Raw genomic sequence first — 16464 nt, 5'->3', positions numbered from 1 at the left:
AATCAGCTGTTCTAGGACCATGATTTCAAATCACAACTACTTCCCCAGAACTCTTCTGAGATAACAACAAAAATTACAAAACCCACCAAAACCACAGAAAAACAAAAGCTCCACAAATCTTAAAGGCTCAAGCCAATTGGGTCCATGTTCTGAAAAGTGCTTATTTAAAGTCTGATTTTTTGAAACACAGAGCTGATTTACAACATTTTTATGTGAATCCCAAAACATCCTTGTATGTAATTTTCTTGAACCACAACACACTAACAGAGTAATTTCTGAATTAGAAAGCAGAAAATTGCTAGAATTCCATCCTGTCACATGGAGGGAGAAATACACAAGTACTTCTGTGGGATCAGTGAAAGGACAGGAACTTTTGATAACAAAGAAGCTAGTTTTAAAACAATAACAAAGAAGAATTGTACTAAACTCCTAGCCTGAGCCCACTTAGAATCTCTCCGCCTTTGGTTTCCGCCGAAGCTCATAAAAATTCAAGAATGCAAGACAGCAGGGAAAAGTATTAAAAACATAAGCATTCCCTTTAATGCCACACAATCCCTCATACTTGGAATTTTCAAAATAGAAAATTAAATAATAGGACTGACCCTGAGTGTGCCACTCCTCTCAAAAACAGTAACAAAATAGAAGTTATTTTAAGGAATGTTGTATGTTGAAGAAAATCACGAATTGAACATTGTGCATATTAAGAAAGTAATGTTGCCACCAACCATACATATGAACTCAGGTAACTGTTGGTAAAATATTTTCCCACATTGGCAAACAAATATTAGTACTGTTACTAGTGACCACAATTGAACCATTGACAGCAACAGAACTGGCTTTCAGAATATACAAAGTTTTAATTAGTAGTAGGAAAATATACTCATTTTTCTCCAAAATTTTGAATTGGAACAGGAAGAGTAGGTAAACCTATGGAATCAATATCTCCTTTCCATAAAAGAGGTGGTATTCTTAGCAAAAACAGTAATAGTTATAAGTTTGTCATCAGTCTCTGGATCTAAAATACTAAGATTTTCTCTACAAAAACAGCTCCCTGATTATTTACCCGTGTGGTTGGTGGTATAGCTTTGTCATTAAAAGTCTAAAAATAATGGTTGTGGTTAATTCATTCAATGCATTTCATTCAATAAGCACTTACTGGGCAATTCTGTTGTGCTGAGGATATATTAAATAAAATCATCCCTGCCCCAGAGGAGTGTTTGGACTGACTTTTGGCATACTTTAAGTTTTGTTACTTTTTTTTTTTTTTTTTTTGAGACGCAGTTTCACTTGTTGCCAGGATGGAGTGTAATGGCGCAATCTCGGCTCACTGCAACCTCCACCTCCTGGGTTCAAGCGATTCTCCTGCCTCAGCCTCCCAAGTAGCTGGGATTACAGGCATATGCCACCCCGCGTGCCTAATTTTGTGTTTTTAGTAGAGATGGGGTTTCACCATGTTGGTCAGGCTAGTCTCAAACTCCTGACCTCAGGTGATCTGCCTGCCTCGGCCTCCCAAAGTGCTAGGATTACAGGCATAAGCCACTGCGCCTGGCCCTAAGTTTTGTTTTAATTTACATTTTCCTTATTGCCATTGAGATTCAATTGCTTAGTTCCTATCCTTTGTTCACGTAGTAACTAAGATGCTTGTCATTCTGTTGTTGATTGGTGAAAATTTATTAGCTATTCTGAATCAAATTACTATTCTAGATACTCATAACTTGTTTCTTATGTGCAATGCAAATATATTGTTCCATCTACAACTTTGTTGTTTTGTCATACATTAATGTTTATGTAGTGTAATTAATCAATTTCCTCTGCATTTTTAATGTTGTTCTTCTTGTCTCCCAAGAAAGCCTTCTCTATCCCAAGATCATAAAGATATGCACAAAGGGAACATGGACTTGCTATTCCTATTTAGGTCTACAAATTCACCAGCAATTTAATTTTGTGTGTGGTGTGAGGTAGGGATCTACTATTTTCTTCCTGAAGGGTAGCCAACTGTCCTGGTACTACTTAGTGCAAGAGAGTTTGCCAGACAGTGAAGAGGGCGGGGGCTTTAAACAAGTGGACCTCAACCTTAGCCTGGAGATCTCTGACATAATGCATTTGTCCATGTAAGTCTAGTCTGACTTACTAGAGTTCCAGATCCTTCAGAGAAGAACTATGCCTTATTCACTTTGTGCCTACTATAACACACAGCAAATAGTAATGCACTTGTTAAATAATCAAATAAATACAAAGCCCTTTATAATCTAGTTATCATCACCTTCTATGTGCACCCATGATGTATATGGGGGAATGTTAAATGAATAGTATTCCTCCGTACTTCTGTTGCTTCTGTTTAAAATGTCCTTTTCTACCTTCCTTACCAATTGGCCAATTGGCCTGTAAACATTTTCCATTTTCTCTAGGCAAAACACAATGTGTTCCTCTTTTGCACCCATATAGCACCTATAAAAACCTTTATGTAATACTTGCACATTGTCTTACAAGCTATAGGCCAATGAGTTCCCTCCCTCTGAATTTCTACTGCAAAACAAAATTCAGTTCTTAGAACATGAAAGGATTATAAATATTTCTTGCCTGCATGGATCAGTGGACTCAGGAACTTACCAACTGGGGAACTGTGTATGAACTCCACATGGGCATCCTCATAGCTTTTCCAAATCCACTGACATATTCCCTGTGGTAAAGGAGACAGTTGTCCACGTTCTTCTGCAGTACCCTAGGCCTCCCAAATGGCAAATTTACTTTCACTGTTGCTGTTACTAAAATTAAAATAACATAAAATAAAAAGATTCATGAAATTAGCAAATGCTTCTTTGCATGTAATAACTACCCATATAATAACTACCACACTCTTATGGCTTATTATATGACAAGTACTCTTAACAAATATTTTACATATTTAACCTCTTTCAATTCTTACAACAATCCTATGTGTAATTATTATTAATAATAATAATAGTGGTGTTACTACTTAATTTTACAGATTATAAAACTAAGGTTTAGATAAGTAAGTTGGCCAAGCAAGAGCCTAAGCAATGATCTGAAGCCTGCCCTCTGTGATTCCTTATATTTTACAGCTCAGAGGATGTACATGAAGAGGTAAAACCTTCAAAGTCAAAAGTACATACTTTGTAACAAAGATGACCCACTTTAGTAATTGTCATAGGGAAGATGTTGGAATTTTATAAACTTATGTCTTAGAATGTTTATGTCTTTCTAAAACGTATACGTTGAAATCCTAATCCCAAAGGTGATGGTATTAGGAGGTGGCACCTTTAAGAAGTGATTAAGTCATGAGGTAAGACCCCCGTGAGCAGGATTAGAGCTTTCATCAAAGAGACCCTAGGGACACCTTCACTCCTTCCACTATATGAGCTCAGAATGAGAAGAAGGCCCTTTATGAAGAATCAGGCCATCATCAGAAATCAAATCTGCTGGCAACTTGATCTTGGGCTTCCCAGCCTCTAGAACTATGAGAAGTAAATTTCTGTTGTTTATAAGCTACCCAGTCTATTGTATCTTGTTATATTAGGATGGAGCAAAAGTAATTGCGGTTTTTGCCATTACTTTTGAGACCAAGTCTTGCTCTGTCACCCAAGCTGGAGTGCAGTGGCATGATCTCAGCTCACTGCAACCTCCATCTCCTGGGTTCAAGTGATTCTCCTACCTCAGCCTCCTCCGGAGTAACTGGGATTACAAGGGTGCACCATCATGCCCAGCTAATTTTGTGTGTGTGTGTGTATTTTTAGTAGCGATGGGGTTTCACCATGTTGGCCAGGCTGGTCTCGAACTCCTCACCTCAAGTGATCTGTCTGCCTCAGCCTCCCAAAGTGCTGGGATTACAGGCATGAGCCACCATGCCCTGCTGGGTTTTGTCATTGCTTTTAATAGAAAAAAACACAATTACTTTTGCACCAACCTAATAGCAACTGGAATGGACTAAAACAACATTCTATTTTATTTATTTACTTTTACTTGTATGATTCTTAAAAATCCATCAATTAGTGATGGATAAAAAAACCTGCAGGCTATTCATGCCATGGAATAACACTTGGCAGATTATAAGATTATCAAAACAACTAGTACATTTACTGAGCTCTTACCTGTAGACCACGGAAAATATATTAACTCATGTAATCTTGATAGCAACTCTATAAAGTAGGTATCCCTATTTTATAAGCAATGAAACTGAAACAGAGTGAGTTTAGTACAAGAATACTTAAAAGATAACAGGTAATAATAATATTGCTACAGGCCAGGCACAATTGTAAACTCTTTCCATGTATTAACTTTCTAAATTTTTACAACTACATGAGGTGAGTACAGTTATTACAGATGAGAAGACTGAGGCACAGGAAGGCTAAGTGATTTGCCCCAGATCAAACAGCCAGGAAGCACAGAGGTAGTACTCAAACCCAGGCAGCTCAGTCCGCTTACATCTAAGGAAAGGAAATAAGAGAACTGCAGATGAGTCACAACCGCTTCAAGGAATTCGTTTTGTTGTTCCTGGAACCGCTGGAACTACCCCATGCTTATACTGTTGTCATTGTATCTGTTGTGAGGTTTTTTTGTTTGTTTGTTTTTTGTTGTTGTGTTTTTTTTACCTTTTGTATATTGGCAATCAAATCTTTATGTTCAGGAACCTCTATCAGCTTATTTTGGAGAGTCCTAAAAGGGCCACGTTGTGTTATGTTAGGTCTAAATATCAAATACTTAACATGTTTTCTATTGACTTACTTTCTTCTTGGGTGAGATTTAGCATTTGATTCACTTGTTCCAGCTGAATACTCTGCAAGATAATGAGGAATGGGAAAGGGAAGGAAATGAGTCAAAGTAACAGTACCTGTTTTAAAGGGTAATCAAGATTATTTCTGTAGTAATCAATTTAGTGTTATACTGCCAAAGAAGCTAGACTAACTTAAGATTCTGATTCTACCACTATTCAGAAATATAGAGACACTACTGCTCCCTGCACTGTGTGTGTGTGTGTGTGTGAGAGAGAGAGAGAGAGACAGAGAGGGAGAGATAGAGACAGAGAGAGAGAGGGAGGGAGAGAGAATTTGCAAAAAGATAATTGATGATGGGGCAAAGCATTCGGATCACTGCTGGAATCAATGACTAAGTTGGGTGACAACATCCCAGTGCTCCTTAAGCTTTAATATGCATACAATCACTTGAGGGTTTTGTTAAAATATGGATTCTGGTTCAGGAAATCTAGGGTAGGGCTTGAGATTCTGCATCTCTAACCAATTTGCAAGTGATGCAGATGCTGGTCCTGGGACCACACTCTGAATAGCAAGAGGCATTCTTCACATAGAACTTGGGATTTGCAGTCAGATAGAACAAGCTTCTCTGGCCTCAGACAATTTATCTGACTTCTCTGAGCATGCTTTATCTCTAAAATGAGAAACAACATACCCACTAAGTAATGTTATTATTATTTTTTAATGGCAGTTTGATTGAGGTTATCAGGAGCAGTCGGTAGGAAACCCACACCCTTACTCTGATCTTTGCTGTGGATTTGATCTTCATTGAGAAGTTTGCTAGACTTTTGTCCCGTAAAGCCCCTTTGGTTGGTTATTTATTTCTGTGGTATAATGCTATTTTGAAGAATAGAGATTGTGATGTCTTCACCTACTTCTGACTATAAGGAAAAATTCTTACCTGAGGCAGCAGGTGTTTTTATTTAGTTCTACAAACACATTTGGAACTTGGCATCAAATGACCCTGGACATTAATTTTAGCTTGATGGACTCCTGATAACTGGGCTCCAATTTCACTCTGAAATCTCAACCCCATCCAGTTGCTCTGATTCTCACAGGTAGGCTTGGTCCTTATATTTTGAGCTGCTGTTATGACTCCTTGCCCTTGGGCCTCTCCTAGCACTGAAACCTCACCTTATTGAAAGTCTCCTGGAATCTGAAGTCCTGCTCCTGAACTCATCCGAGGGCCTGATCTACTAAAAAGACCTTCCCAGTGTCAACTGTCAGCCAGATTCTTCCCTGCTACCCAAAGGAATACCCTGCGGCACCTACCATAGTGGGTGTGTCAAACAGCAGGCTACAGTCCCTACACCCTCCCAGTTCTTTCTGCTCTAAATAATCAGGCATGAACATCTGATTCATAAACCACAGGAAGAATGGTTTATAAGGATAATTGGAGAGAGCTCGAAGATTACTATATTGAATGGTGAAGGACAGTTAGTTTATAATGACATTAACAATTACCAAATAGTGCTTTCCGGTTTACAAAGCATATTTCCATACTTAATCTTATAATATATGCATTCTCACTTCTTGCTTCCAGATAAGGTTTAGAGAAACCACATATATTTACTAAGTAAATATCCAAGGCAGAACACAAACCTGGTTGTTGCTACCCCAGTTGTCGGCTACCCAGGTTAAGAATAGCTTGCCCCTTTACATTCTTATGGATGCATGAAGTTGTTACTTACATTTTGTAGATGAGGGCATAAACAGCTAAGATTATCTGTGGGCAATGGATTAGCAAAGCCACAAACAGAAAACTTTGACACCTCCTCTGCATGGGATGGCTCATAAAAAGGCACCTTCAGAAGATGGTTTAAACTACCACGGGTTCCGTTGTTTGGTGCTGGCTGAATGCGTAGAAGATCTGTTTTTTGAAAAAACAAGTTCAAAGTTGCTTTATACTGGAAAGCAACAACTCCTTTATGGGAGATGGAAAGAAACAAACACCTACTCTTTCACTCCCTTTAATAAATTCTGCTGTAACGAAGCTATGTACTCCATATGCCATTCAGTTTACTGACTTTCTTCTCCATGGTTTCAAACACTAATCTTGCTAAAGAATAGAACTAGCCAGTTCAGCAGTGCACCTGTAGTCCCGGCTACTCAAGAGGCTGAGGCAAGGGGCTTGCTTGAGCCTAAGAGTTTGAGGCCAGCTTAGGAGACACTGAAACCCCATCTCTTGAAATAAATGAGGAATAAGAACAGTTGCTGCAGATGAACCAGAGGAACTTTCATGAACGGTTTCTGTTTCTCCAAAGAAAAGCTTCCTTAAATCACCACTTTGTTTCATAAGCATATCATGATTTTCTAGCATAAAAAGCTATATTCTTAATAAAAACAAGTTTAAATAAATAATTTATAATCTTCCTTATAGTACATTTAATTATATTAAAGTTCTCTAAAGATAGACACTTTTAAAAAATGGAACTAGTGAATTTTGCTTAATATTCAGAGAGATTTTTTCATTTTTTTCTATGAAAATATATAATACAAAATACAATTGTATGTTTCATAGAAACATATAATTTGCATGTTTGTGTGTTTCTATGAAACATAAATATTTTACCAACATAGCCTTTTAAATAATTCCTGCCGACTGCCTGCCACTAACAGATCGCTCCTGGAACTGCAGTCCTGTCTAGTTCCTTTTAGCCAGTTCTGCAAAGGGACAAGAGTCCAGACCATAAACCTAGCCGTGCGGATCAAGAATGTAAGTTTTTAAGGCTACAACACACCATTTTAAAAACTGATAGCCGGGCGCAGTGGCGGGCGCCTGTAGTCCCAGCTACTCCAGAGGCTGAGGCAGGAGAATGGCGTGAACCCGGGAGGAGGAGCTTGCAGTTAGCTGAGATCCGGCCACTGCACTCCAGCCTGCGCGGCAGAGTGAGACTCCGTCTCAAAACAAAAACAAAAACAAAAACAAAACTGAATACCTTTTGGTCTCTAAGTCACATTCAATTACCACAAAGCAATGACAAGATTAAGAGAGACAGTTGTAAGCATGTTTATGTCCAAATTTCTAAAGCTAACAGTGAAATTGCAGCTTACTCATTGCCTTGCTGGGTAAATAAATGATTTGTTAATACAATGGCCTGCAGCAAGCACGCAGGTAAGAAGGTAGGTTAGGCTTCCTAAAATCCTAATGCTTTAAGGCTTTTCTAACATTGAGTATGATAACAAGTGTCTATCCAGCTAGGACTTTTTCCCCATGTTTTTATGCCAGAGAGCTTCTCTGTAATTACGAGAAAATATTTGAGTTTTTAGGTATGTTTCTCTTGCTTTGAAAAGTTGGAAGTATTATTTACCTAAGTTTTATTAAGTTAAATTATCATCTAGTAACTAACAGAAAAGGTTGGTCTTCTGAGATCTAAAGTTTATCATTACTGGCTGGGCTTGGTGGCTCATGCCTGTAATCCTAGCACTTTGGGAGGCCAAGGTGGGCAGATCACTTGAGGTCAGGAGTTTGAGACCAGTCTGGCCAACATGGTGAAATACCATCTCTACAAAAAAATACAAAAAAAAGTAGCCGGGCCTGGCAGTTCACGCCTGTAATCCCAGTTACTTGGGAAGCTGAGACAGGAGAATAACTTGAACCTGGGAGGCAGAGGTTGCAGTGAGCCGGGATCACATCACTGCACTCCAGTCTGGGTGACAGAGCAAGACTGCATCTCAAAAATAAAAATAAAGTTTATCATTACTAGTAAAACAAAAATAATTCACTCTTACAGCTGAATAAGTCTGAATAATGAATAATTCTTCCTCATCTTTTTTATTGTCTGCTTTCTCACTACAGAGCATCCAGGCTCTGGGATTCAGTTTGCTACCAATTTCAAATTACATATATTTAAAACTATCCATATTTTGTTGGCAAACTTATTTAAATATACTTACCACACATTAGGTTATAGACTTCAATATTTTCAAATGGTTCAACCTCAGTCTTCTCTTTAAAACTGGGTCCATGTGCCAGAAAGATAGCCTAGGTGGTAATAGTCATATTATTATTAGATGTCATTTAAATTCAAAACCAAATATAGGAAGAGACACAATTTTCCTTCTGTAACTACTCTCCTATTTGTATTAGGCCTCTGTAGGGATTTTTTTTTAGTTTTGAAAATGATTTTCATATTTTGCCACCTGTAATGTTGTACCAATCCCAATCAAATATAGTCAATGCTATATTTACTTCTATCTCCACCTACCTCCATAGCACCTCATATACCAATAAAGTAGGAGAATACAAACAATAGCACACAAGCAGTATCAGCATAATTCTGCAATATGTGCACAATATTTAGTAGAAATTTAATCATATAACATCATATTATCTTTTCATACTGTTTCATATCATTAATCAAATATGTTAATACACGATACAAAAATGTTAACTTTTTTTTTTTTTTAGATGAAGTCTAACTTCCTGATCCACTTATACTTCTCTCTTTCACTTTTGGGATAAAAAGACCTAAATATTTTGGTTTACACTGAATTAATTAATGTTAACTTGATTGTATTATTTATAACAGATCAAATTATTTTAGACTATAAACAATTAGAAGAAAAATATCAAACATAGATAAGCAATTATGTTTTGGTAACAGGTCTGTGTGTATATACATACATATATTAAGATAATCATCAAAGAATTGGAGGCATAGATTTTTCTTGCAATAATTAATTTAACTATTATATAGTACCCCAATTAATAGTAAAGCTCTTTCTCCAGAGATTGTTTTCAAATATTTACAAAAAGATATAACTCACCATGGCAATGTTATGATAAAAAGAAACATATTCATAAAAGGCCTAACACATTTTTTTTTCTATTTGGAAAGGAGTGTGTGTGTGTGTGTGTGTTTGTGTGTGACAAATGGAAGTAGATGAGATAACCAGGTTGCAAAGCTTTACCTATGGGGGATTATCAGCTGCCTTCTACTCATAGACTCAGGCACACTCCCAATTTTGGCCCTTTTCAGTGGCTGTTTCTTCTGCCTGGGACACTTGTCTCCTGAATATTTGAAAGGCAAATTCTTTTACCTTTTTCAAGTCTCTGCTCAATGTCAACTCAATGACTCTTACTCTTTCCACCCTATTTAAAGTTGCTCACTGCCCCCAGGGTACCCCCAAATACTCCCAATTTCTCCCTTACTCTCCTTTACTTTTTCTTTATTTCCCACAGTATTTATCATCTGACATAACAAATAATATATTATTTTATTATTCCTACTGTCTGTATCCCCCTCTTAGAATAAAAGCTTCATGAGGGCAGGATCTTAATCTGTTTTGTTCACAGATGTATTCAAGAGTCTTGGACATCGCCTATGATAAAATAGGTGTGCAATAAATATCTGTTTTAAAAAAGCAGTAACTAGGCTTAACACCTGAGTAATGAAATAATCTGTATGACCAACTCCCATGACAGATGTTTACCTATGTAACAAACCTGCTCATTCTGCACACGTACCCCTGAACTTAAAATAAAAGTTTAAAAAAAAGCAGTAAGTTACCTCCATGCTCCTAAACTCATTGTTATAACCATGGTTGCCTCCTCCACAATTTGTATTTGATTTACTCCTATAAAGAAAAAATATTATTACACACTGATCAATATATCGATATGAGACCATATTGTAAGCTTTAATGAATTTTATATAGTTTCTGTAAATTTTATAAGTAAATTTTTTGTCAACAACAGAATAATATATTTTTCTATCAACAACAGAATAAGTAAATTTTTATATCAACAATGAATAAATATATTTATTTTCATGCTCAAATTCATAACATAATGGAACAAACAGAAGGGTATGAGAGAAGAAAGGAAAATTCCAGGATCTATAAATCTAATTCAAAAGTCTCTGACTGATAGATACTAACTAAAGGCTAGTAATAAAGGCACAGATTTTTTAAAAAGTGAATTTGTCTTCAAGCTCATGTATGTACCTTTACACATCAATGACTACATGCTGAAGAATAGTTTGGTTAATATGTTATTTTAGCATTTCAATGCTTTAGGAATAAATCTTTGCAACTGGGGAAAAATAGCAATTTCTGTTTTCCAGTGAAGATGTCTAGGAAAATAATATGAAAGCATGAATAAAGAATAGGCAGGGCAAATTAATTATAATCCAGTCATGTGTTGCTTAAGGGCAGGAATATGTTCTGAGAAATGCATTCTTACACAAGTTCATCATTGTGGAAACATCACAGAGTACACTTACATAAGCCTGGATGGTACAGCCTTCTATACACCTGGGCTATGTGGTCTAGCCTATTGCTCCTAGCTACAAACCTGTACAGCATGCTACTGTACTGGATACCGTAGGCAGTTGTAACACAATGGCAAGGATTTGTGTATCTAAGTACATGTAAACATAGAAAAGTTATAGTAGAAATATAGTATTATAATATTATGGGACCACCATCACATAAGCAGTTCGTCGCTGACCAAAAGGTTGTTATACGACACATAACTGTACTTGGTAAAAAGAAGCTAGTATATTCCGTAAATTGAGAGGTTATTATTATATAATGTTTACCTTTGTGATTTTCTTCCATTGGCTGTTGCTTTATTATTTGAATAACTTTTCAAATTTAATTAATTCGCTTTTGCCTACATTTTAATACTGTTTTGAATTCAGCAGTATTAAAAATTTTATAAGTAGCTGTTTTTCATATTTGGAAAATAGCAATAAATAATCCTAGATCTTTTAAAGCAACAGTGTTATACTGGGTCAAATTTGGTCTCTGAAGGGAACAAAGGACTCCTATTTCCAAAGGCTGGCCCTAAAAGGTTTCTCTCATTTGCTTCCCCCCTCCCACCTCTCACCCCAACGGCAAACACACACACACACACACACACGCACACGCACACACACACACACACACACACACACACACACATACACACAAACACACAGACACCACAGGGTTTCTGTTTTTACAAACTCGACTAATGACAGGACAGTAATTTAGTGTTTTTTAAAAATATATTAAACATAAAAACATTTAAAAACTTCATAACTGACTCTAATTCAGTTTAAATAGAAAATAAAAATAAATCACAAATTAAAAAATAAATCACAACTCTGACCAGGCCACACTCACTCAACTGTACCCAATAGAGCGAAGAAAAGAGACACCAGGTAAGTACCTGGAATGGGGAAAGCAAGACAAGTCCTGCTTCCTAAGGAAATTAAGTTTGATACCCTAAGGATGTCACTTCATGTCCTTATCTTAGTTAATTTCAATAAAATTGTTGGCATAAAACTATGACAACAATAGGCTTTATTTCTTTGTTTGTTTGTTTGTTTGTTTTTGAGACTAAGTCTCGCTCTGTCGCCCAGGCTGGAATAAAGTGGCGTGATCTTGGCTCACTGCAACCTCTGCCTCCTGGGTTCAAGCAATTCTCCTGCCTCAGCCTCCCGAGTAGCTGGGACTACAGGCATGTACCACCACACCCAACTAATATTTTTGTGTTTTTAGTAGAGACAGGGTTTTGCCATGTTGGCCAGCTGGTCTGGAACTCCTAACCTCAAGTGTTCCACCTACCTCAGCCTCCCAAAGTGCTGGGATTACAGGTGTGAGCCACCATGCCCAGCCCAAACAATAGGTTTTAAAAAGTGTTTTTATTCTCAGCTGGGAATGGTGGCTCACACCTGTAATCCCAGCACTTCAGGAATCCAAAGTGGGTGGATTGCTTGAGCCTAGGAGCTAGAGACCAGCCTGGACAACATAGCAAGACTCCATCTCTCTTTTGTTTTTGAGACTCAGTTTCACTCTTGTTGCCCAGGCTGGAGTGCAATGGCATGATCTTGGCTCACCGCAACCTCAGCCTCCTGGGTTCAAGCAATTCTCCTGCCTCAGCCTTCAGAGTAGCTGGGACTACAGGCATATGCCACCATGCCCGGCTAATTTTGTATTTTTAGTAGAGATGGAGTTTCTCCATGTTGGTCAGGCTGGTCTCTAACTCCCAACCTCAGGTGATCTGCCCCCCCTCAGCCTCCCAAAGTGCTGGGATTACAGGCATGAGCCACCACGCCCGGCCTCTATTTTTTAAATTATTAATAAATAAAATTTTTAATTTTTACTGCATAGATATTTGGTTTTCCAATACTACTGGAATTATTTAGTAGGAGGTAATTAAGTTTTAAATTCTGTGTGGAAAGCTAGAATGTTCATTAATGAAAGAAAGAAAAAGGTTTTTTGAACTAAGATTTTTGGTAAATTTTCTAATGCTCATACTATGGTTATTTTTCTATTTTCAGAAAAATCTAGTTTTTAAGAATATTTCCATCTCCTAATCCAGCTCAATTTAAATAAACCATAGTAAATATTGCAAAATTTCATTCAGAAGGAAAAGATTAAAACCTTGTTTGAAAAGCTCTAATTTCTATTTATTTCCAAGTAAAAACTTTGGAAATTTGCCCTCTACCTCCTCATGTTCATGTCTAATCATTAATTTAGCTCTGGAAGTTACATATGGAACAATGACAGCTGGCACTTGGAAAATGAGTTGATTTTATCTGTCATAAGTTAGCTCAACTTCCAAGTCCTATATGAAATATTTTGGAACAAATTCTCCATTATCTTCCCCATGTCTAATTAACACAGTTGAAATCAAGGCTGGGGTTCTCTACCACAGCTGGGTAATGGCACAGGTGGGAGATGAGCAAGACTTCTCTCCTGATGCCAGATCAGTTGCCAAGTCCTGTCTTCCTGTGCGGTATCTCTCCTGTTTGTTCTTTTCATTCCTCTGTAACTGCCACCATTCTTTTTTTTTTTGAGATGGAGTCTCACTGTGTCACCCAGCCTGGAGTGCAATGGTGTGATCTTGGCTCACTGCAACATCCGCCTTCCCCGTTCAAGCTATTCTCCTGCCTCAGCCTCCTAAGAAGCTGGAATTACAGGTGCCTGCCACCACACCCGGCTAATTTCTGTATTTTTAGTAGAGAAAATACAGAATTTCACCATGTTAGCCAGGCTGGTCTTGAACTCCTGACCTGAGGTGATCCAACCACCTCAGCCTCCCAAAGTGCTGGGATTACAGGCATGAGCCACCATGCCCGGCCTACTGCCACCATTCTAAGCTGGATCCTCTGACCTGAACAAGTTCCCGAATTGATCATCCTGCCTTCAGAACTTCTGAGTCTTCCCTCTCAGACACACACACACATGCACACACACACACACCCCTCCCCCCCACACACACCCCTAATCTTATTTAACACTGCTGGAAATAAAAACCTATGTTCTAATGAGAACAAACATCAGACAGAATATGATAAAAGCAAGACTATCCTAGAAACTGTGGCTTCTAAGTTAACCACAATACCTTCCCAGTGATGCACTATATACAGTTTCACCATCCCCGTGGCTTCATGGACTCCCTTGGGGCTGCCATCGTGCCCAGGAATGGATCACTACATACCTTTCTAACAGGCTTCCCTGTTTCACACTAGACTAGGGGTCCCCAACCCCTGGGCCATGGTCCCACACCTGTTAGGAACCAGGCCACACAGCAGGAAGTGAGTGGTGGGTCAGTGAGCATCACCGCCTGAGCTCCGCCTCCTGTCAGATCAGCAGTGGCATTAGATTCTCACAGGACCATGAATCCTATTGTGAACTGCCCATGCAACGAATATAAGTTGTATACTCCTTATGAAAATCTAATGCCTGATGATCTGTCACTGTCTCCTATCGCCCCCAGATAGGACCATCTAGTTGCAGGAAAACAAGCTCAGGGCTCCCTGATTCTACAATATGATGAGTTGTAAAATTATTTCATTATATATTACAGTGTAATAATAACTGAAATAAAGTGCACAATAAATGTCATGCGCTGAATCATTCTGAAGCCATCCCCCACTTCCCGCCCTGACCCTGGAAAAACTGTCTTCCATGAAACCAGTCCCTGGTGCCTAAAGGGTTGGGGACCACTGTGCTAGACCATCCTCGTCCATGTAGCATCTCGAAGGAACTCTCCAAATACAGATATCCCTGTATTCACCTCAAGCCACCTGTATCTACCAACAGCCTACTTTCTTCAAGATCAAAGTCACACTCCTTTGTCATTTCAGATAAGGTCCTTTGTACACATGACAGCTTCATGCACTCAGTGCTCCAGCAATGCAGAACTACTTGCAAGAACTACTCCAGTTCTTCTATCTGGAAACCTGCCTCCTTCTCTTTACCCTTCCTTGCCCTAGAGCTACTGCTGGCTTTAAAAAGGTGCTCAGGCCGGGTGCGGTGGCTCACATCTGTAATCCCAGCGCTTTGGGAAGCCAAGGAGGGCAGATGACGAGGTCAGGAGATCGAGACCATCCTAGCTAGCACGGTGAATCCTTGTCACTACTAAAAATACAAAAAATTAGCTGGGCGTGGTGGAGGGTGCCTGTAGTCCCAGGAGGTAGTACCTGTAGTACTCAGGAGGCTGAGGCAGGAGAATGGCGTGAACCTGGGAGGAAGAGCTTTCAGTGAGCTGAGATCGCATCACCACACTCCAACCTGAGCGATAGAGCGAGACTCCATCTCAAAAAAAAAAAAGGTGCTCTGGGCAGATCATTGAGAGAAAAAAAGGTGCCTTTTGAAGGATGCAGCCTGGCAGTGTTCAAGGTTTGGCAAGCAGATGGCACTTTTGGCAAAAACAATAACAACAACAATAACGAATCCCCTTCCTCCTGCCAATGCAGCCCCCATTAAGGCTTGGTGAGCTGCTGAGCAAAGATTCCATTTCCACTCCCACTCACCTTGTTAGCAGGATGCTACTGTACATACAGCCCACAGACTGTACATGGCAGACCTGCTGTATGGCAACGTGTATCCTGTCCCATCATGAGTCTTCCAAAACCCAATCAGCAACCACCCTTATCAGGAAGCATTCTCTGATGCTCCTTGACATTCACAGCTGGGTTTGTAATTTTTGCTTCCTTGAGCCTTGTACTTGTGCAATAGTTATCCCACCTGATTATAGTTGTTATCTTCCTACCTGGGCAAAGATCCTTTGGTTGGGTGTTTTGTTGGTTATCTCTAGTTCTTAAAAAGGTGCCTGAAATTTATTTGTCAGTTGCTGTTCCAAAATAAAAAGCTAATATTCACGTTATTTTAAAAAAGTACTTGACTAATATTTCTACTATATCAAAACATCAGGTTTCCCCAAATTAGTAGAATCTAACACATTTTAGGCAAAATAAAGATGATGATGATGATGATGATGAAATAGATTATACAAACTGTTGAAATTTGCTATAATTGTGCAAAGGGGATCTAACCTAGTTATCAAATAATGCACATTATACTAAAGATGATGTACCTTCACTAGAAAATAAGTAGCCAGAGGCTTGTTTTTTTTTTTTTTTTTTTTTGAGACGGAGTCTCGCTCTGTCACCCAGGCTGGAGTGCAGTGGCCGGATCTCGGCTCACTGCAAGCTCCGCCTCCCGGGTTTACGCCATTCTCCTGCCTCAGCCTCCCGAGAGGCTTGTGTTTTAAGAGTTGGAGAGAGTGAATCCAGGATTTAAAGAGATTAGATTCTTTTTTTTTTTTTTGAGACAGAGTCTTGCTCTGTTGCCCAGGCTGGAGTGCAGTGGTGCGATCTCGGCTCACTGCAGCCTCCGCCTCCCGGGTTCAAGCAATTATCTTGCCTCAGCCTCCCGAGCAGCTGGGATTACAGGCACACACCACTAGGCCTGG

At 38.9% G+C, this 16464-nt stretch overlaps 1 protein-coding gene across 3 annotated transcripts in view; it reads right to left on the bottom strand.

The window, feature by feature from the left end:
- Positions 1-16464, bottom strand: part of ENPP3 (ectonucleotide pyrophosphatase/phosphodiesterase 3) — a 96975-nt gene that overhangs the window by 18248 nt on the left and 62263 nt on the right. For all 3 annotated transcript variants that reach the window (XM_015448666.3, XM_074037059.1, XM_065543408.2), the window contains 5 exons: positions 10283-10349; positions 8667-8754; positions 6461-6639; positions 4744-4795; positions 2611-2765 (listed from right to left, as the gene is read on the bottom strand). In XM_015448666.3, the coding sequence (XP_015304152.3) occupies positions 2611-2765; positions 4744-4795; positions 6461-6639; positions 8667-8754; positions 10283-10349 (541 nt within the window). The remainder of the gene's footprint in view (positions 1-2610; positions 2766-4743; positions 4796-6460; positions 6640-8666; positions 8755-10282; positions 10350-16464) is intronic.

The sequence above is a fragment of the Macaca fascicularis genome, chromosome 4, assembly GCF_037993035.2.
Source record: "Macaca fascicularis isolate 582-1 chromosome 4, T2T-MFA8v1.1".
Taxonomy (NCBI): domain Eukaryota; kingdom Metazoa; phylum Chordata; class Mammalia; order Primates; family Cercopithecidae; genus Macaca; species Macaca fascicularis.
The sequence above is the reverse complement of the archived record's forward strand: the minus strand, read 5'-3'. Positions and strand labels throughout refer to the sequence as shown.